This window comes from Ipomoea triloba, chromosome 10 (genome assembly GCF_003576645.1).
Source record: "Ipomoea triloba cultivar NCNSP0323 chromosome 10, ASM357664v1".
NCBI lineage: Eukaryota > Viridiplantae > Streptophyta > Magnoliopsida > Solanales > Convolvulaceae > Ipomoea > Ipomoea triloba.
In genome coordinates, this window is record NC_044925.1 from 26,623,156 (window position 1) to 26,639,298 (window position 16,143).

Here is a 16,143-nt window from a genome sequence, read left to right on the forward strand (position 1 = left end):
TTGTCCACCAAACAAAACACGCACATTAACATTAATTATCTCAGGGGTTGCATTAAGATTAGTCAAAATGGAAGGTAAACTTAAATCGTTTAAGGTACATTTTACAATTTAGACAGTGACAAGTGGGGGATTAGAGGATAATGTTTTTTTTTTTTGGATCTAATCCGGGATTTCTACCGTCGAACACAGTGACTAATTCCCTCGGTGGATTGTAGGCACATACATCTATTGAGTGGCCTGGAGATTTAAATGTATCTTTTTTAAAATCAACTATTGTTGAGCCACCTTGACCTTCTTGGGGGCTTCCACAACAACGTTCAAGATTTTCCCAGGGACATATATTCTTTTACTCACAGTAATCCCCTCAAGAAACTTGGACAGTTTTGCATCAACTGAAGCTAACCTAAAAGCATCCTCTTCTGTGCATCCTTCTTCCACCTCTATGGTTCCCCTCGTCTTCCCGTTGATTTGGACGGGGAGAACGACGGTGGTGTCTTTTAAGTAAGCGGGATCAGCCTGAGAAAGAAGGAAGCCCGGGAGGATAAAAGATAAACCAGTAGTCTTACTATCAGCTTAAACTTTTAGTTGAGACAGAACACATAAACTCGTACCTTAGGAAAAGGCTGATATGCAAGCGATTTTGCATGTCCCAAGCGAGACCAGAGCTCCTCAGACATGTGAGGTGCATATGGTGAAAGCAGCAAAACAAACTGTTCTATTATTGAGGTTGGAAGTTTGTCCCACTGAAAGTGCGAAGTAAAAACTTTATAAAAAACTCGGGAGAAGGCGTTAATGGTGAAATAGGAAGAGGGAAACGAGACCTTATATGCAGCGTTAATGAACTCCATCATTGCAGAAATGCCTGTGTTGAATCGTGTTCCTTCAATTTCTTCGGTTACCTGCAAAAACCAATTCACCAGACGAAACAATATGGTAAAACATCCTATTTTACACCGAGACACAGAACCATCCTAGGAAGAGATTTTGTGTCATCCTCGAGGTTCTCAATGTAATGCCAATAGGGAATGCAAATATGCAATGCTTGCAATTCACAGAACGAACAAAAACCGGATCAACTATTACCAGATACGCATCATAAAGTTATCCTAAGGTAAAAGCCTCGAGTGATCTGTACCTGATATCTCGTGTACAGATCATAATACCAAATTATTTTCAACTTCACTGATCTCGGGTGTAAAGTGCATGCCAGATGCTATTTGCCCTACCACCTTCTTTAGAGGATAATTAAAAACGCAATTTACAGATTTCGGAATGATTAGATTGGAACAAGACATGACAGCTTGTTATTGCAAGGCCAATAATATTCCAAAGGTCCTAACTTTTCCTTGTATAATTGCATTGAAAGATCACAACAAAGATTGAGATTATAATTTAGTTATCTAAGAAGAATATGTATTTACCTTTTCAATGGTGCGATGGAGACAACGATGCTGTTCTATTGACGGTTTCTCGTTGACAGTTACAGTCCCATCCTGAAACGTACCGTTGGGTAAAGGTGGACCGGTTATCAATCTCCAAACTCTTGCCAGAAAACGATGAACACCTTCAATGCCACTGGTACTCCATTGTTTCGAGTCTCTGTTGCAAACGATGAAAGCTATGCGATAAGTTTTCGCAACAAAAAGGAGATAAGGATGGCACAAAGAAAGTGAGAGATACCTCAATGGACCCATAAACATTTCATATAAGCGAAGGGAATCTGCACCGTACTCAAAAACAACATCATCTGGATTTATGACATTTCCCCGACTCTTACTCATCTTGTAAGCTCGGGCAATCAGACGTATACTTGGATCATCTTTTAATACAAATGAATTCCCAGATTTTATGACCTGTATCATCCAAAATTACATGTTTTCTCAGAAATCAACTTTGTTCAAAATGGTCTCTGTAAAAATATTGGGCGGAGGCCGATAAAGAGCTTAAAAGGCCAAGTCCAGCACCCAGCGTCTCGAAAATGTGATGGCACCTCCGCTACTAGCTATAGTTTTTGGCGTAGTGGTAAGCGCTAGATCTAACAAGTGGTATCAGAGCCAGGTCACAGGTTCTCGAGTCCCAGCAATAACATTTAAGACTAGTTGGTGCTGGGTGGGGGAATTGTTGGGCGGAGGCCAATAAGGGGCCTTAAAGAAATTTGTTGAGATTAACAAAAACCGAAGCTAAACAAATTTAGAGCGGGAAGTGAACATACCTTCTCTTCTGGTATTCTTTCTTGATTACACTCCGTCAATTCATCAATCAAGTCTGCCGATATCAAGTTGCCATTCTGATCTTTGTATGCAATATATTGAACCTGTGGCATAATTATGTTTCATTTTGAGATAAACACCTCCATATTAGTGATTGAAAATGAAACGTAATGAAACCCTTCCCACAGGAAAGCTATACTTACTTCTCCAAGGATGATTCCCTGATTTATCACACATTTAAACGGCTCTTTTGTCGACACTACACCGATATCATAGAGAACCTGCAACGATCGACACATTTAAATACCAATATTGCCCGCCAGCTAATGCCTCGAGATGCACAAAAGGAATATTCGATGCTTCATAGCTCGTACCTTGTGCCAGAACCGGGCATAAAGTAAATGAAGAACAGCATGTTCTGCACCACCAACATACACGTCAACAGGGCTCCAATACCTGCACAAAAGAATACGTTGAAGCTTGTGAAGATTTGAAGAATAATGTAGAAATCGCAATAATAAAACAAAATTAAGCGTAAATAAAAAAGAACCTAAGCAGCGTGCCTAGAGAAAAAGGCTGACTAACCTTTCTTTCTCCTTGTCAACCAATGCACTGGAATTTCTTGGGTCTATAAATCTTAAATAGTACCTGAAATCAATAGAAAATATATAGCCTTGAAATATACAGATGGTAACTATATCACGTAGATACTATACAGCAAATCGCGTAAATGTAGCTTATAGCTTCTAGAAAACCCATTACCAGCAAGAGCCAGCCCATTGTGGCATAGTGTTTGTTTCACGTAGGGCGGGCTTTCCAGACAGATGATCTTTAGTTTCAACCTGAAAAATTAATCGGCTTAATTTAATTTCATGACATCCAAGCTCAGTAGCTCACAATTCTATGCACGCATTCCACAAAGCACAATCGTTTTGCTACACACTAACACACATAAATAAGAGGTATAAGATTGTGTAACTCAAAATTTCTATCCAACTCAGAACTTCCCCGATCTATGAAATGAGGCGAAAAACTTTAAATAGCTCAACAAAAGGCTTTTAATTACGTGACTCAATGGCTTTCAAATCCATCGTCCTCACCAATAATTTGGGAAAACAATCATCAGCAACAACAGTACATATCAACTGGATTAAGAAGCTGACAAGAAGTTTAAACATACCCACGATGCCGCTTTAGAAAGCGGAGGTTCTCCTGTCCCTGTGGGAGTAAAATCATCCAGCTCAGGAAGGATAAGGGGAAGTTCAGTGTCGGGAACTGGAACACATTCTCCAGTTTCATCCAAAAACATAACAGGAATAGGCTCTCCCCAATAACGTTGTCGGGCAAAAAGCCAGTCTCTGAGCTTGTAATTTACCTGAAATGAGAGAAATTGTAAAAATTCCTTTTGATGGTAAAACACTAAAACCCAATAGAGTCCCCAAAAGTATGAGATTTATATCGTGTAAAAAGTAAGAGCTAGGAAGCACCTGTTTCTTTCCACACCTACTTTTTTCAAGCCACTCAATGACTCTAGAAGCTGCTGTTTTGCTAGGCAAGCCATTAATGTCAAGCCCTGTCAATGAACTCGATGAATTGATCAGTGTTCCTTCACCTATATAAGCTTTCTCAAGATTTCTGAGAGTATCATCAACGGGCATGATAACCAATGAAATTGGAATATTATACTTCTGTGCAAACTCATGGTCGCGTGTATCATGAGCAGGCACAGCCATTATTGCTCCAGTTCCATAGCTGCAATACAGGTTATAACAGTCAGATTCGGGAAAATTTATGCTTGCAAATAGTGTTTAAGAAAGAGCAATAAGCAATAAGAAAGAGCAATAAGACAGTATATTCTCCCAAAGTTTAAAAATTGGAGAACCTTGAAACGAGGAAAGGACAATTGAAAATGTGTTCCATTTCAACTAAAAGCCTAAGTGAATAGTTGGACTACACATGTTTATATATTTTATGCTCAACAACACGCACAGGCCGATTACTTTGGACTAGAATCTCTTTTTATCGGGTGACACGGAGATTTGAACCCATGACCATGTGCATGGGATTGGCTCTGATACCAAATTGAATAATGTGTTCTGTTCCAACTAAAAGTTTAAGCTGATAATTGAACTACACATTTATGTTTATATGTTATATGCTCAACAAGGACAAACAAACCTTCCCAAGACGTAGTCAGCAACCCAAATTGGAATAGCTTTCCCATTAGCTGGATTTCTTGCATAGCAACCAGTAAATACTCCTGTTTTTTCCTTTTGAAGCTCAGTCCTCTCAAGGTCACTCTTTCTTGAGGCAAGCTCCGTGTACGCCTCCACCTGTGCTTAAAATAGGTAGCAGCTTAGAAACCCCAAGTCCCGAGAACTGCGAGATTAACAACTTCAGAGGCCAGACAAACATACATTTTGTTTTTCGGATTCTGATACAATTGACGACATTAGAGTATGCTCAGGTGCAAGGACTAAATAGCTGCATGAGGAAAAACAAAACAAAAAAAAAAAAGCACTTACCACTAGTGAAGCTGCCAAAAAAAAAGGAACTAAGGGAGGCATGAAGTAGTCAAAAAGAAAGCAAAAATGCGTACTTTGCCCCAAAAATAGTATCAGGCCGTGTTGTGTAAACAGTAATTTTCAAATCTCTATCTTGACCATCACCATCTAAAACACAAAATTCCATCTCCGCTCCCTCAGACCTCCCTATCCAGTTTCTCTGCATTTCCTTAATACTTTCAGGCCAATCAAGGTCATCTAAATCTTCAAGAAGGCGATCGGCATATGCAGTAATTTTCAACATCCATTGCCGCATAGGCTGCTCTGCAATAAACAATGTACTGTAAAATCATGAAAGCATTCAAGAAACAAAAATTAAGGAAATGAAGGGAGAATAAAAAAGCAAAAGCTACTCAGAGGGTTAAACAACTTAATTGTGTACAACAAAAGCATACCTTTCTAATGACAGGATGCCCTCCACGTTCACTTACTCCATCAATTACCTCTTCATTTGCCAAGACAGTACCGAGGGCAGGACACCAATTTACAGGAACTTCAGCCTAAATATAGCAACAAAAAAAAGACTCTTAAGTCCAGTTCTAGGAGAAATTACTACCATTCTAAGAGTACTCCATACCTGATATGCTAGCCCGCGTTTCAATAATTGAATAAATATCCACTGCGTCCATCTATAGTATTCAGGTTCAGTTGTACTAATTTCACGGTCCCAATCATATGAGAAGCCTAATGATTTGAGCTGAAAGGTCATTTTAGATGTCAGTCAATTAGTTCTCTATTTTTTTTCAACTCACCAAGTTAAATTAGAGGCAAGAAACATGAAATAGACCTCATTAGTCTCAGCAATATCATTGTAGCAAATAAGTCAAATATCAGGCAATATGAGACACTGAGGCAGGTACCTGTAACCGGAAGCGGTTTATATTTCTAATTGTTGTGATTCTTGGGTGTGTGCCTGTCTATCAAACAAAGGCAAGAAAAAAATATATATAAAGATATATTACAAAACACAGGCATCAAATTTAACCATGAAAAAAGAATGAAAACAACCTCTATTGCATATTGCTCTGCAGGTAAGCCAAAGGCATCCCATCCCATTGGGTGCAAAACATTGTAACCTTGCATACGCTTAAATCTAGCAAGGATATCTGTAGCAGTGTATCCAAGAGGGTGGCCAACATGCAAACCTGCTCCACTGCAAGAAACAAACATATGGGAGATCAACCCACCATCATGAGAAAAGTCCTAAATTTGAAACTGATAAAGGCTAAATCATTAAAATAATGCAAGAAACAACAAACCATGTAAACGCTGTGTGTTTTCAGGGACCTAGCAAAAATCATATGAACAGCTTATCACCATCTATGGCATTTAGAGGCAAATGCTAGTTGTGAATCCTTAAAGGCTTCACCTTTTCAATTTCTGTGTAGCCAGTAGCCACCAGGCACCAGCTTCCCTCTCCACCACCCCCAAATTTTTGGTCAATTCTGTTAGAATGTAGTATTTGTTCATACATACTTTCTCAACCTACTAAAGCACAAAAAGTTAATGCCCTCACGTTGGATTTAATCTGTAACCTCCTATTTAGGAGAGCAACAGTTACCACTCGACTACGAGGTCTTTGGCAGTCAATATTATACTCGTGGTACAAATTTAATCTTTGTTTATATTTTTGCCACCAATATATCATTTTAATAAAATGGCTGATTTGGTCCATACTAAAATGCCCACTTTAGGCATAACTTAGAGGTCAAAATGATCATGCATATAAGTCATGACTAAGTAGAAATAACTAACTGGACCAAAATTGCAACTTTACCCAAAAATAAAAAATAAAAAATCAAGAGTTATAGTAAAGCCATTATCTTTTCTGCTCCCACAGCATCCCCTTCCTGAGAACAGTAGAGTAATTGATTATTTCACTGACAATGGCATATAGTGAGAGAAAATAAGAACCTTGGATATGGGAACATGTCGAGAACATAATACTTGGGTTTGGAAGTGTCAATTTCATCGGGGGTCCGGAATGTCTTGTTCTCCTCCCAAAATTTCTGCCACTTGGGCTCGATTTCGTGAAAGGGGTAAGCTCGCCTCACTTGTTGCTCTTCATTTTCCTTCTGCTCATCATCCTCCACTTTAACGCAGCTTATAGTACCATTGGTTTTGCTGACACAATTGGAGAGTCTGAGGCGGAGGAAGGAGAATGAGCGACGGCGGAGAAGAGGCCTGAAGTGGGTGGAGATAAGCAAGTCACGGCGGCAAAACGGAGGTCCTGGAGCCTGAGAAAGCAAGCGGAGGCGCGAATGAATCTCAAATTGGGTGTTCATTGTGGTTTGGAAGGGTGAAGTGAGGCGTGGCTGAGTGGTGGTGGACAGTGTTCGATGATGAAGATGGAGATAACGCCTGCGACTTGGCGGTAACTTTGGGCGGATAAGTTATCTACAAGTTCTAACAATATCATGTACAACAAAAATGAATAGTTGGTTTGATAAATAGGAAGTTTTAAGTTTGATTCATGGTAAAAATTATGTATTGGTTTTTTTAATTTATGTGTAACGGATGTTGGTTTATTTCTTAATTCTTTGTCAACTAGAAGTCACTTTGCCTATAATTCTCTCGAATCAAATCTAACAAATTCAACTATTGTTAATATTTTGGTCTTTTTAGATCGAGTGGATTAGCTATGAGCAATGCTGGTTTACTTTAGAGTCTTTTATCAACTAAAATTACAAAGTAGGTTTTTTTTTGTGCGAATTATCCAGTGATATTCTTGGTTTGGATAGTCTATCTTGATTTACCTCATTGTGATTCTTTATTAGTTAAAGTTGCAAAATAATTTTTACCTAAAATATTCTTGAATTAAAAAGTTACATTCAATCCTTGTCAACATCTTTTCCATCAACTAGGTTTGAACCCATAATCTCCCATGTGATAGAGTCACTTCATATCGTTCGACCATAAGGCCTTTGGCGGTTGACTTCTATCTTAGAATATCAAATTTTAATATGTTGGGGGTGTGGTATATTGGTATTGTTATGGGTGCAGTGTAAATGTATACACATCTACATATGGGATGTTTGGAACCAAATGTTTAGACTGAAAGAATAAGAAAGAGATGAAAGGATTTGCAGACTCCAGTTTCTACAACTTCAAATTGAATCTTCCTCCTGGAAAGTAAAAACACCACACATATCTAACACACTGAAACTCAAGATTTTGCCTTAATGCCTTAGGCTACAGATTCCCAATGCAGGGAGGACTTCATGGAATGTGGTATTGGAGTCCTGTCCTATACAAAGCTGACTTTCAGCTGCCATGGCAGATGATAATTTACACTGTATTTTCATCAAACACCTAAAGAACTAGAAAGCCATTACAGTAGATTTACTTTTGCACAGCAATTTGATGGAACCGGCGATCTCGACACAGAATTCATCATCAGGGTTCTTTTTCCAAAATTACGTCTGGTGAGGAGCCGCCGCTGACTTTACTGGGAGCTGGTGTGTTCCTCCGCGACTGGCGTTTCGTGGGGACCAATATGCTGTCCATCTCCATCTTTTCACTCATCTCGTCGTCCTCATCATCGTCGCCTTCTTTGAAAACGGGGTGCACATAAGCATCTTGTAAGTAGGCTTTCAGGTTCAAGGTGGGCTCTCTTGCTCTTTCTAAAGTATCTTTCATCTTTGCCTCCTGAAATCCGAAAAGGATATCTGTCAGCCCAATTTTATTTCTTTATACTTGCATAATAGTCTGGTGGAAGAATGTTAGACTTGACTATCTAAGCTTCCGCACAACAAGATAAGAGGCTACTAGGCTAACCCGAGCTTAGAATAGTACCTGTAGTGGGTATTTGGTAAATGCTGGTTCATACCGGCCTTTGCAGAACAAATGAAACGAGATGGTTAGTACAGGAAGCGCGATCAGGAATGGCGCTGATGTAGCAGCATGCTTCGTGCTCAGCAATCCCAATGTCGAGATTTGAGAGAAGACCAATGCAAATATTATGCGCCCGTGGACAGCTGGCCAGAACGCTGCTGCGCTTTCATACTCTTGGTTGTACACGTTAATGATCTGTCAGACGAGTCGGGAAATGGTTCAGTTAATGGACAGAACATTTAAAGACAGACAGACACCCTCGGGTAGTGATTGCAGGTTTCTCTCGTCATCTAAAAAAAATGACTCCTTTTTTGAACATTATGTCTCAATTGTCACCAAGGTTGTAACAACAAACCGAGTAACTTGGGAACCATATCATGTATAAGTAAACGCATCATATTAAACGCTGGCACGCTTTATCAATAATGTCGGGAAACGAAATACCTGATGTCGATATACAACGAAGGCCAGACCAAAGAACACCAGTATGAAAGGAATAAGAATTGGCGTGACCACAGCATAGACGAGGCCCAACAAGAAGTACAACTGGATTTGGGGCTCGCCAGTGTTGAAACCGATGCTTCCAGCATCCATGGCCTCCTCCCTATCCTTCTCGGTTTTCACCAGGAAAAAGTTCTTGAGATGGAAGATTACCAGTGGCTTCAGCCTCAAAATCTCCCCAGCAGTTCCCGACCATCCATCAACCATTATATAGGTTATGAAGAAAGTGGCTTTCATCGGGATAGCAGAACCAATAGTTTTCGGGATACTGCAAAACGGATAACAGACGCTAAGCAATTATTTGAAAGTATCGTTCTTCCACCTCTATCACACTCTAGAAATTGTTAGTATTTATAATAATTTTCCTCGATAACGATGCTGATATTTGAAATGAAAAATCGATACTTGGACCGAACAAAGCTGGCCTAACAACGGAATAACATACCTGTCTGCTGACGAATGGATGAAAGTGTTCAGCTGTTCGAAGGCAGCTCCCGCAATTATGCTGGCAAAGAAGACGTTCACGAAGTTGAAAATATAATATCTGGAAGCAGCTCTTCGCTCCAACGACGATAGACTCAGAAAGCCTTCAAATTTGGACATCAGCATCAATATACTAGGCAGCACGATGAGAAAAATCTTCAACGCAAGACCAGGCAGGAAACCTTGAATGAACGCTTTGATGAAGGGTCTGCGTGGTAATGCGAATTATTGAGTAGTGCGAAAAAATTTAACAATGAAGTATGATCTCATCTAGAAGTGTCGCCACTTTGAGGCATACTTACATTTCGATAATAGGCTTCAAAAATTTTGCCCTTTTTTCGATACCTTCAATGTTAGCGAGACCTTGGACAGATGCAACAGGAATCATGAAAAAGAAGGTGAGAAAAAAGAAGGCAACAGCCATTATGAGCCTCCTAACCGTCAACGAAACATATGGAATTGCCAGATTGTCCCAGTATACATCACGCGGTTCTGGGGCCCACTCTGTCAACCACAAAGTCGGGTTTCTGGACTGTTGTGTTTGTGCAGCAACTGCGGCAGACCATCGAGATTTGAAGGAGACAAATGCTGCGGGCATGAGAGATTTGGGGTCGTTTTTTACCCTTTCTTTCTCTTCAGCAATCTACAAGTGAGGAAAGAAAGACTTTTTAGAATTATGCAAACGTGGGCGAAAGCATATAAACAGATCTGGGAAATCGATCTAAAAGCATTAGTACTTACTTCTTTCGATAATCTCTCAATCTCAGCTGTTTGATGGTCTATAGCATCCACTCTATTTCCACAGAGGCCGAGACAACCGGTCTACAAGTTTGGAATCCAATGGATGGAGTCAGTCAAACAAGATTTGAAAGTAACAATTCGGAAGTGCATCGGAGAATGACAATAAAACTTATAAGGTCAAGTAACCCAAATATACCTTCATCATGGGGCGTTTTGACATATCGCCCCCCCTAGAATACTTTAACTGGTAATAATCAAGCCAATTCTGCTTACTCGCCTTCTGCTTCAACAATTTCGCAAGTTTGTTTGCATTGCATACAACCTGCACGTGTCTCGTAATATAAGAAAACTGTGGAAGATACTTCAATCAAAAGGCTTTGAGCTTTCGTTCTTTGTCCATTACGATAGTTATTAGAGGGTAGGCTAACTGAAAATGGCAAAAGGAAAATTAAGAGGTGCAGGCAATGCAGCAGGATCAAACCTGATTCGTTAGATAATCTTGATGGTTAACGAGGAAAAAATGCTCCACACTTTCACTGTATGATTCATCAGGATCTGGAGGGACATTCCTAACGAGGACCTGCAAACAATAGAACGACAGGTAAACAAGTTATGCATATAAGAGTTCGGGATATCAAAGGGTACACATAATGCATGTGAAAGTCACAATAACAATGCCAGAACCCAAAAACTGGACTCGGGGAAAAGGGAATCCTAAGTATGAGCTCTCGGAGAATGCTGTAGATCCTTATTACTACATATTTGGGATTTTCCAATACTTTCATGTCAAAACTTCCCAAATCAAAGTTCGGCAAGGAATTTGCATCTTACTGTAAATTGATCAGGTCGCCGCTTTTCTGAAGCCATAAAGTGAAGACGCATATCAGCAACTTTTGCATACTCTTTGTGCAAAACATAGCATGTCCAAAATGTAAAAGCATAAGCCATCACAATATGAGTCCAAAACCTGCATAAAAACGTATGTGCTAATCAGATTGTGAAGCTATTAAGTTAATGAAACTGGAAACACGTATTTAGTGCTGGATAATTTCTATGATGCCCAAAGCAGCAACAGCACTTCTTGAACGTTTGAAGAAAAGATTCAAACCTGGGAGAGCCTTGTGGAATATTGGAAATGGAAAGCTTATCAATGTCGCTATAGGTTAAGTTAGAGTCTTTCAAGGTGCTATTGGTCCAGTTAACAGGAACAAGAACAGCCCATGATAGCAATGTTATAGGAACGAAGATTTTCAGCCTGCACATATCAGAACCCATAAATTGGCAATAAATAACGAGTTTGAAGCATCACAGAAAAACACAATTAGAACTTCGAACATTTCAGAAATACGATTAGAAGTCACACAGGCATACCCAAGTAAGTAGATCCTCAAATACACAGCGGAGTCAAGTCCAGCATGATCAATGAGCTCAGGTTCCGGCATTTTCAGGGCTTCAGGCATCCAGTTAAGAAACCTCACGTACGATCTCCAATCCAAATTAACAATCCTCTTCACAAATGCCCCAGATTGTGAAGGGCTGCTTCTCAACCCTTTAAGGTACCATTTCGGGAAATACACTCTGTCATTGAATGGCTGAAGCCGTAGAATTGCAAACGCCACTAGGAAGACAAATGCACTGATTATATTAATAGCTGCCGCAAGCCCTATATCACCCAACGTCGCCATCTAGCACCTGAATAATAAAAGATAGAAATTTCATGTTATGGCATCATTTTACAGTATAATATACCAAACCATGTTCTGAGATACACCATCATATTAACATTAATGCTGCAACTAGCTCAACACTGCCCTTGTAGGCTTTAATTCAAAATGCACTAATAGGAATTTCCTGTTTCAAATTGATACTAAACCAATCCAATCAACAAATTGATGGTTTAAATCAATTACTTGCCTAGATTTGAGATAAAAGGTACTCCAACTTAAACCAAAACCTCACCAGCTTTAATATTAACAAGAAATTAAACCAATTTGCACCATACCACCCAGAAAAATTTAAAAATAATCATAAATAAATAAAAAGTAAAGGATTCCCAGAAACAAATATACACATTCACACAGTACTAATCTGTTTCATGAGCCAAATGCCTTAAATCCAAACAGAAAAGACAATTAATTCACTAACAAAAACATACTACAAAAGGAGTTCTCTGCTGAAAAACTGAATCTTTGTCAACCTTTGTCACAGTATTCATAAAGATTGAAGTTCAACCCACAAATTTCACAATTTGCACCTTCCACAGCAACTGCATACATATACACAAGTAGAAACACAAAATTAAACAAAAAGGGAGCAAAAGATCATACCTTTTTTTCTCTTTTACTTGTAAATTATTTTTCTTCTGGGTGCCCAGAAGATTGGCAGAGAGCTAGAGAGAGAGGAATACACTCAATTTCCGGAGGGTGACTGTTGGAATCGCTTCAGAGATGAAGGGAAGTCAAGAAGATTCCAGAGGAACATCTGTCTCTTTCCTTCCCATCGCACCCACTTTTACCCAAACCCAGAACACAAAAACCAAATCCTTAGCCAAACCAATCTCCGAAGCCCAAATCTAGTACAGTATTAACATATAACGTAAAGTATAACTACCCGTAGGCTGTAGGCTTTAATCCACTGCTACATACTCCGTAACAATCGGAAAAATGGGGATTTTCTTTGTTGGGAAAAGGAAGCAACTTTTTCAGTGAGGAAGAAGATAGCGAGTCTTGGAAATGAAGTATGGGATTTTGGGACAGGACAACGTGAATCGTCAAGTTCTAACGTTTTCAGTGGAGGAGTTGAACTGACATTAGTATTCAATGTTTGCGGTTAGTTTTTCTTTTATCTTCTTATGAAATTAATATTCCAAACACTTCATTTTCGGTGTCGGCAAAGCCACGTGGACTTAGATTTGGTTTAACGGCTACTTTTCTCACCCCAACCCCATTGAATACGTTTGGGTTTGGTTGTTCCTCGTGGAAACACCTCAGACCGTCGGATGAGATTTGGAACTGTTAACGGGGTTAATAAGAGTATACATGCTCTATTTAGAGTATATAATTTTAATAGGGATGAATATCATAATTCAAACTGAATCAGACATTGTAGCAATTATATTAAAAGAAGAACCGTTAATTTCAATTATCATTCATAAGTATAACCTAAAAGTTTATCGTTTATAATAGGGAAAATGGCACTTTTTCCCCTTATGTTATGTGCATATAGCACTTTTTCCCCTTTGTGTTATTAAAGTGGCAGTTTTCCTCCCTCAGTTATTTTAAAAGTGATAGCTTTTCCCCTGTAATGTTAAATTGACATTTTTACCCTTAAAATCATTATTTCATTTATTTTTATTCTCCAACCAAGTATTACTAATATGTATGGAAGATCATGGTTCGATATGAACCTAATCAAACACTGTAGCAATTGAACTTAAATAGTATGGACGGTTACGGTTACGATTCAGAACCGAAAAAATAAAATAAAATTTGTTGAATTTAGACTATTTTTAAATAATAAATAAAATTAAAAATAAATAAATAAATAAATAAGTTTTGATTGGCGGTTCAAAATCGAAATTGGAATTGAACCGTACCGATTTATCAAAATAAGTGTTTGATCATTTTCACTATATATGACTGTGGTTCAGTTCTAGTTCACGGTTCAACAATTATTTAATTTTATTTTTTTCGGTTCTGAATCGTAACCAGAACCGTCCATACTATTTCAGTATGATTGCTACAGTGTTTGGTTAGATTCGAACCGAATCGTGATCATCCATACATATAAGTAATAATTTGTTGGAGAAGAAAAATAAATGAAATAATTATTTTTAAGGGTAAAAATGTCAATTAAATAAATGAAATAATTATTTTTAAGGGTAAAAATGTCAATTTAACAAATGAAATAATTATTTTTAAGGGTAAAAATGTCAATTTAACATTTCAAATAATTATTTTTAAGGGTAAAAATGTCAATTTAACATTTCAGGGAATTATTTTTAAGGGTAAAAATGTCAATTTAACATTTCAGGGAGAAAAATAGCCACTTTAATAACACAGGGGAAAAAAGTGCTATATGCACATAACATAGGGGAAAAATGTGTCATTTTCCCTTTATAATCAAAACTGACAAGTTTATAATTCAGGACTGAAATCTAAAAGGTTCCATTTTTTAACCGGAAAAAATATATTAAAAAAATTAATTGATTAATTTTGAGTATCTTTAAAATATATAATACGGAGTAGAATTTATCACCATTAAAAAAATAGAATTGTCGATTCTGATTTATTATTATTTAGAATTGTACATTAAAACTGAATCGTGGTCATATCTAATTTTTAAAAAACATAATAAAGTGACGAACTATCTGACAAATACCTATTGGGTCATGATTAAATTTTGAGACCTTAAGATACCTTTTCATTTTTTCTCTTGTGATTTTTGGCCGAGGACAAAAACAAGTTGAGTGTTTCTTGACGGGGATGTATTTTGAGTGCTGATAATTAGCTTGAGTCTTTAAAACAGTTTAATATCTAGTTAAAATGTTCTAATGTCGAAATTATGTTTATTTCGTGGTTTAAATTGTTAATATTAGTTTTACTAATTAAATTTAAAATAAAATAAAAAAAAGTAAAATAAGACTAATTGCAGCAAGGCTGTAGTTGTTGCGATTGTGTGGATACAGTTGATCTGTTTTGACAATGTTGTCAGACGCCATGGCCAGCCGGCAAATGAACAGCTTGAAGTTTGACTATTGTTAACGTGATGTTGTTAGGTCATTAATTTAATTTTTATATATAATTAAATTAGCATTGCCAAGGACCTTGTGGTCTAGTGGCATCAAACCCTTCCCTTTATACGGAAGGTGGTGGGTTCAAGCCTCAGTGGAGGTAATATTGACACTTGTGCTTCAATAGATTGAGAAAGTAGTTATGAACAGATAAATGGGTTGTCACTTGATTAAACTCTAAAATTGAAGTCATTAATTAACACATGACATCCTAGCTATAGCTATATTTAATGTGGATTTTAAGTATGTTGAATATGTAATAATATGATCTAATTGTATTATTTTGACAAAGTTTATGTGGATGCATTGAAGCTACAATTATACTTTCTTGAATCTCACTTATTCCCATAATGCAAGCTGCCTTTGGTCAGAAGTTTGAAACAATCAAATAATTATTCCTTATGCTCATTAAATTCTCCTCATTTTTAAGCATGCCAATAACACATGCGTAAATATAACATTTTTTTTTAAAATTATTGTTTTGATTGAATTAATTAAATTAATTTGGAAAACGCTTAAGATATTGTGTTTAACGTTGCATAGTTTAATTGAGTATTGATAGACTAATAAATTAAAACATGCTATGCCGTGTAAGATTATTTATGATCAGAAAAATTGTAATATAATTCTTCAAATTCATCCCTCAAGTCAAGATGTAAACTATTAGACACATGTTTCTTTTTAGTCTAATAAACATTTATTTTTAGTGCACTGCCAACAAATACTAAAAATGACACTTCAATTTAATAAAAATGAACATTTACCTGTAGTCTACCTTACAATATAAGTCACGGTCCACGATATGTCGAAACGCATGCATGTATTGACTAAAATATAATAAATGTAGTGTTTATAAATATATGAAAAAATACGGGTGCAGCCCATACATGTTACATTATTTAACTTAATCCATGTGGGACATGAATATCCATGGTGATGGTGAAATGAAAATGCAAAATGACAAAAACAAGAAAAAAAATAATGTCCCCATTGTCCAAAGGAAGAAATGGAGACTCAC

The 16,143-nt window shown here is 37.5% G+C and overlaps 2 protein-coding genes across 4 annotated transcripts; both read right to left on the bottom strand.

The window, feature by feature from the left end:
- Window positions 1–19: 19 nt before the first annotated feature.
- Window positions 20–7,170, bottom strand: LOC116032695 (leucine--tRNA ligase, chloroplastic/mitochondrial). Of its 3 annotated transcripts, none has more exons than XM_031275391.1 (20): window positions 6,689–7,169; window positions 5,783–5,927; window positions 5,635–5,691; window positions 5,352–5,471; window positions 5,170–5,274; window positions 4,810–5,033; window positions 4,628–4,694; window positions 4,389–4,543; window positions 3,698–3,962; window positions 3,391–3,585; window positions 2,973–3,052; window positions 2,796–2,858; window positions 2,585–2,666; window positions 2,414–2,491; window positions 2,213–2,314; window positions 1,681–1,853; window positions 1,422–1,599; window positions 822–899; window positions 612–743; window positions 20–516 (listed from the first exon to the last, which is right to left on the bottom strand). In XM_031275391.1, the coding sequence occupies exons 1-20, from the start codon at window positions 7,057–7,059 to the stop codon at window positions 271–273; spliced, it is 2,916 nt and encodes a 971-aa protein (XP_031131251.1). In that variant the 5' UTR covers window positions 7,060–7,169; the 3' UTR covers window positions 20–270. The 3 variants fall into 3 exon arrangements, with proteins under 3 accessions (XP_031131251.1, XP_031131252.1, XP_031131250.1); XM_031275392.1 differs by having other exon boundaries at window positions 5,635–5,687; window positions 6,689–6,828; XM_031275390.1 differs by having other exon boundaries at window positions 612–899; window positions 6,689–7,170.
- Window positions 7,171–7,822: 652 nt separating this feature from the next.
- LOC116032100 (calcium permeable stress-gated cation channel 1-like) lies at window positions 7,823–13,143 on the bottom strand. Its single transcript, XM_031274502.1, has 12 exons — window positions 12,661–13,143; window positions 11,705–12,025; window positions 11,442–11,588; window positions 11,165–11,300; window positions 10,815–10,913; window positions 10,530–10,655; window positions 10,334–10,414; window positions 9,895–10,235; window positions 9,555–9,800; window positions 9,053–9,377; window positions 8,570–8,803; window positions 7,823–8,422 (listed from the first exon to the last, which is right to left on the bottom strand). Exons 2-12 carry the CDS (start codon window positions 12,016–12,018, stop codon window positions 8,171–8,173), a joined length of 2,301 nt encoding a protein of 766 aa, XP_031130362.1. The 5' UTR covers window positions 12,019–12,025; window positions 12,661–13,143; the 3' UTR covers window positions 7,823–8,170.
- Between the last annotated feature and the right edge of the window lie 3,000 nt (window positions 13,144–16,143).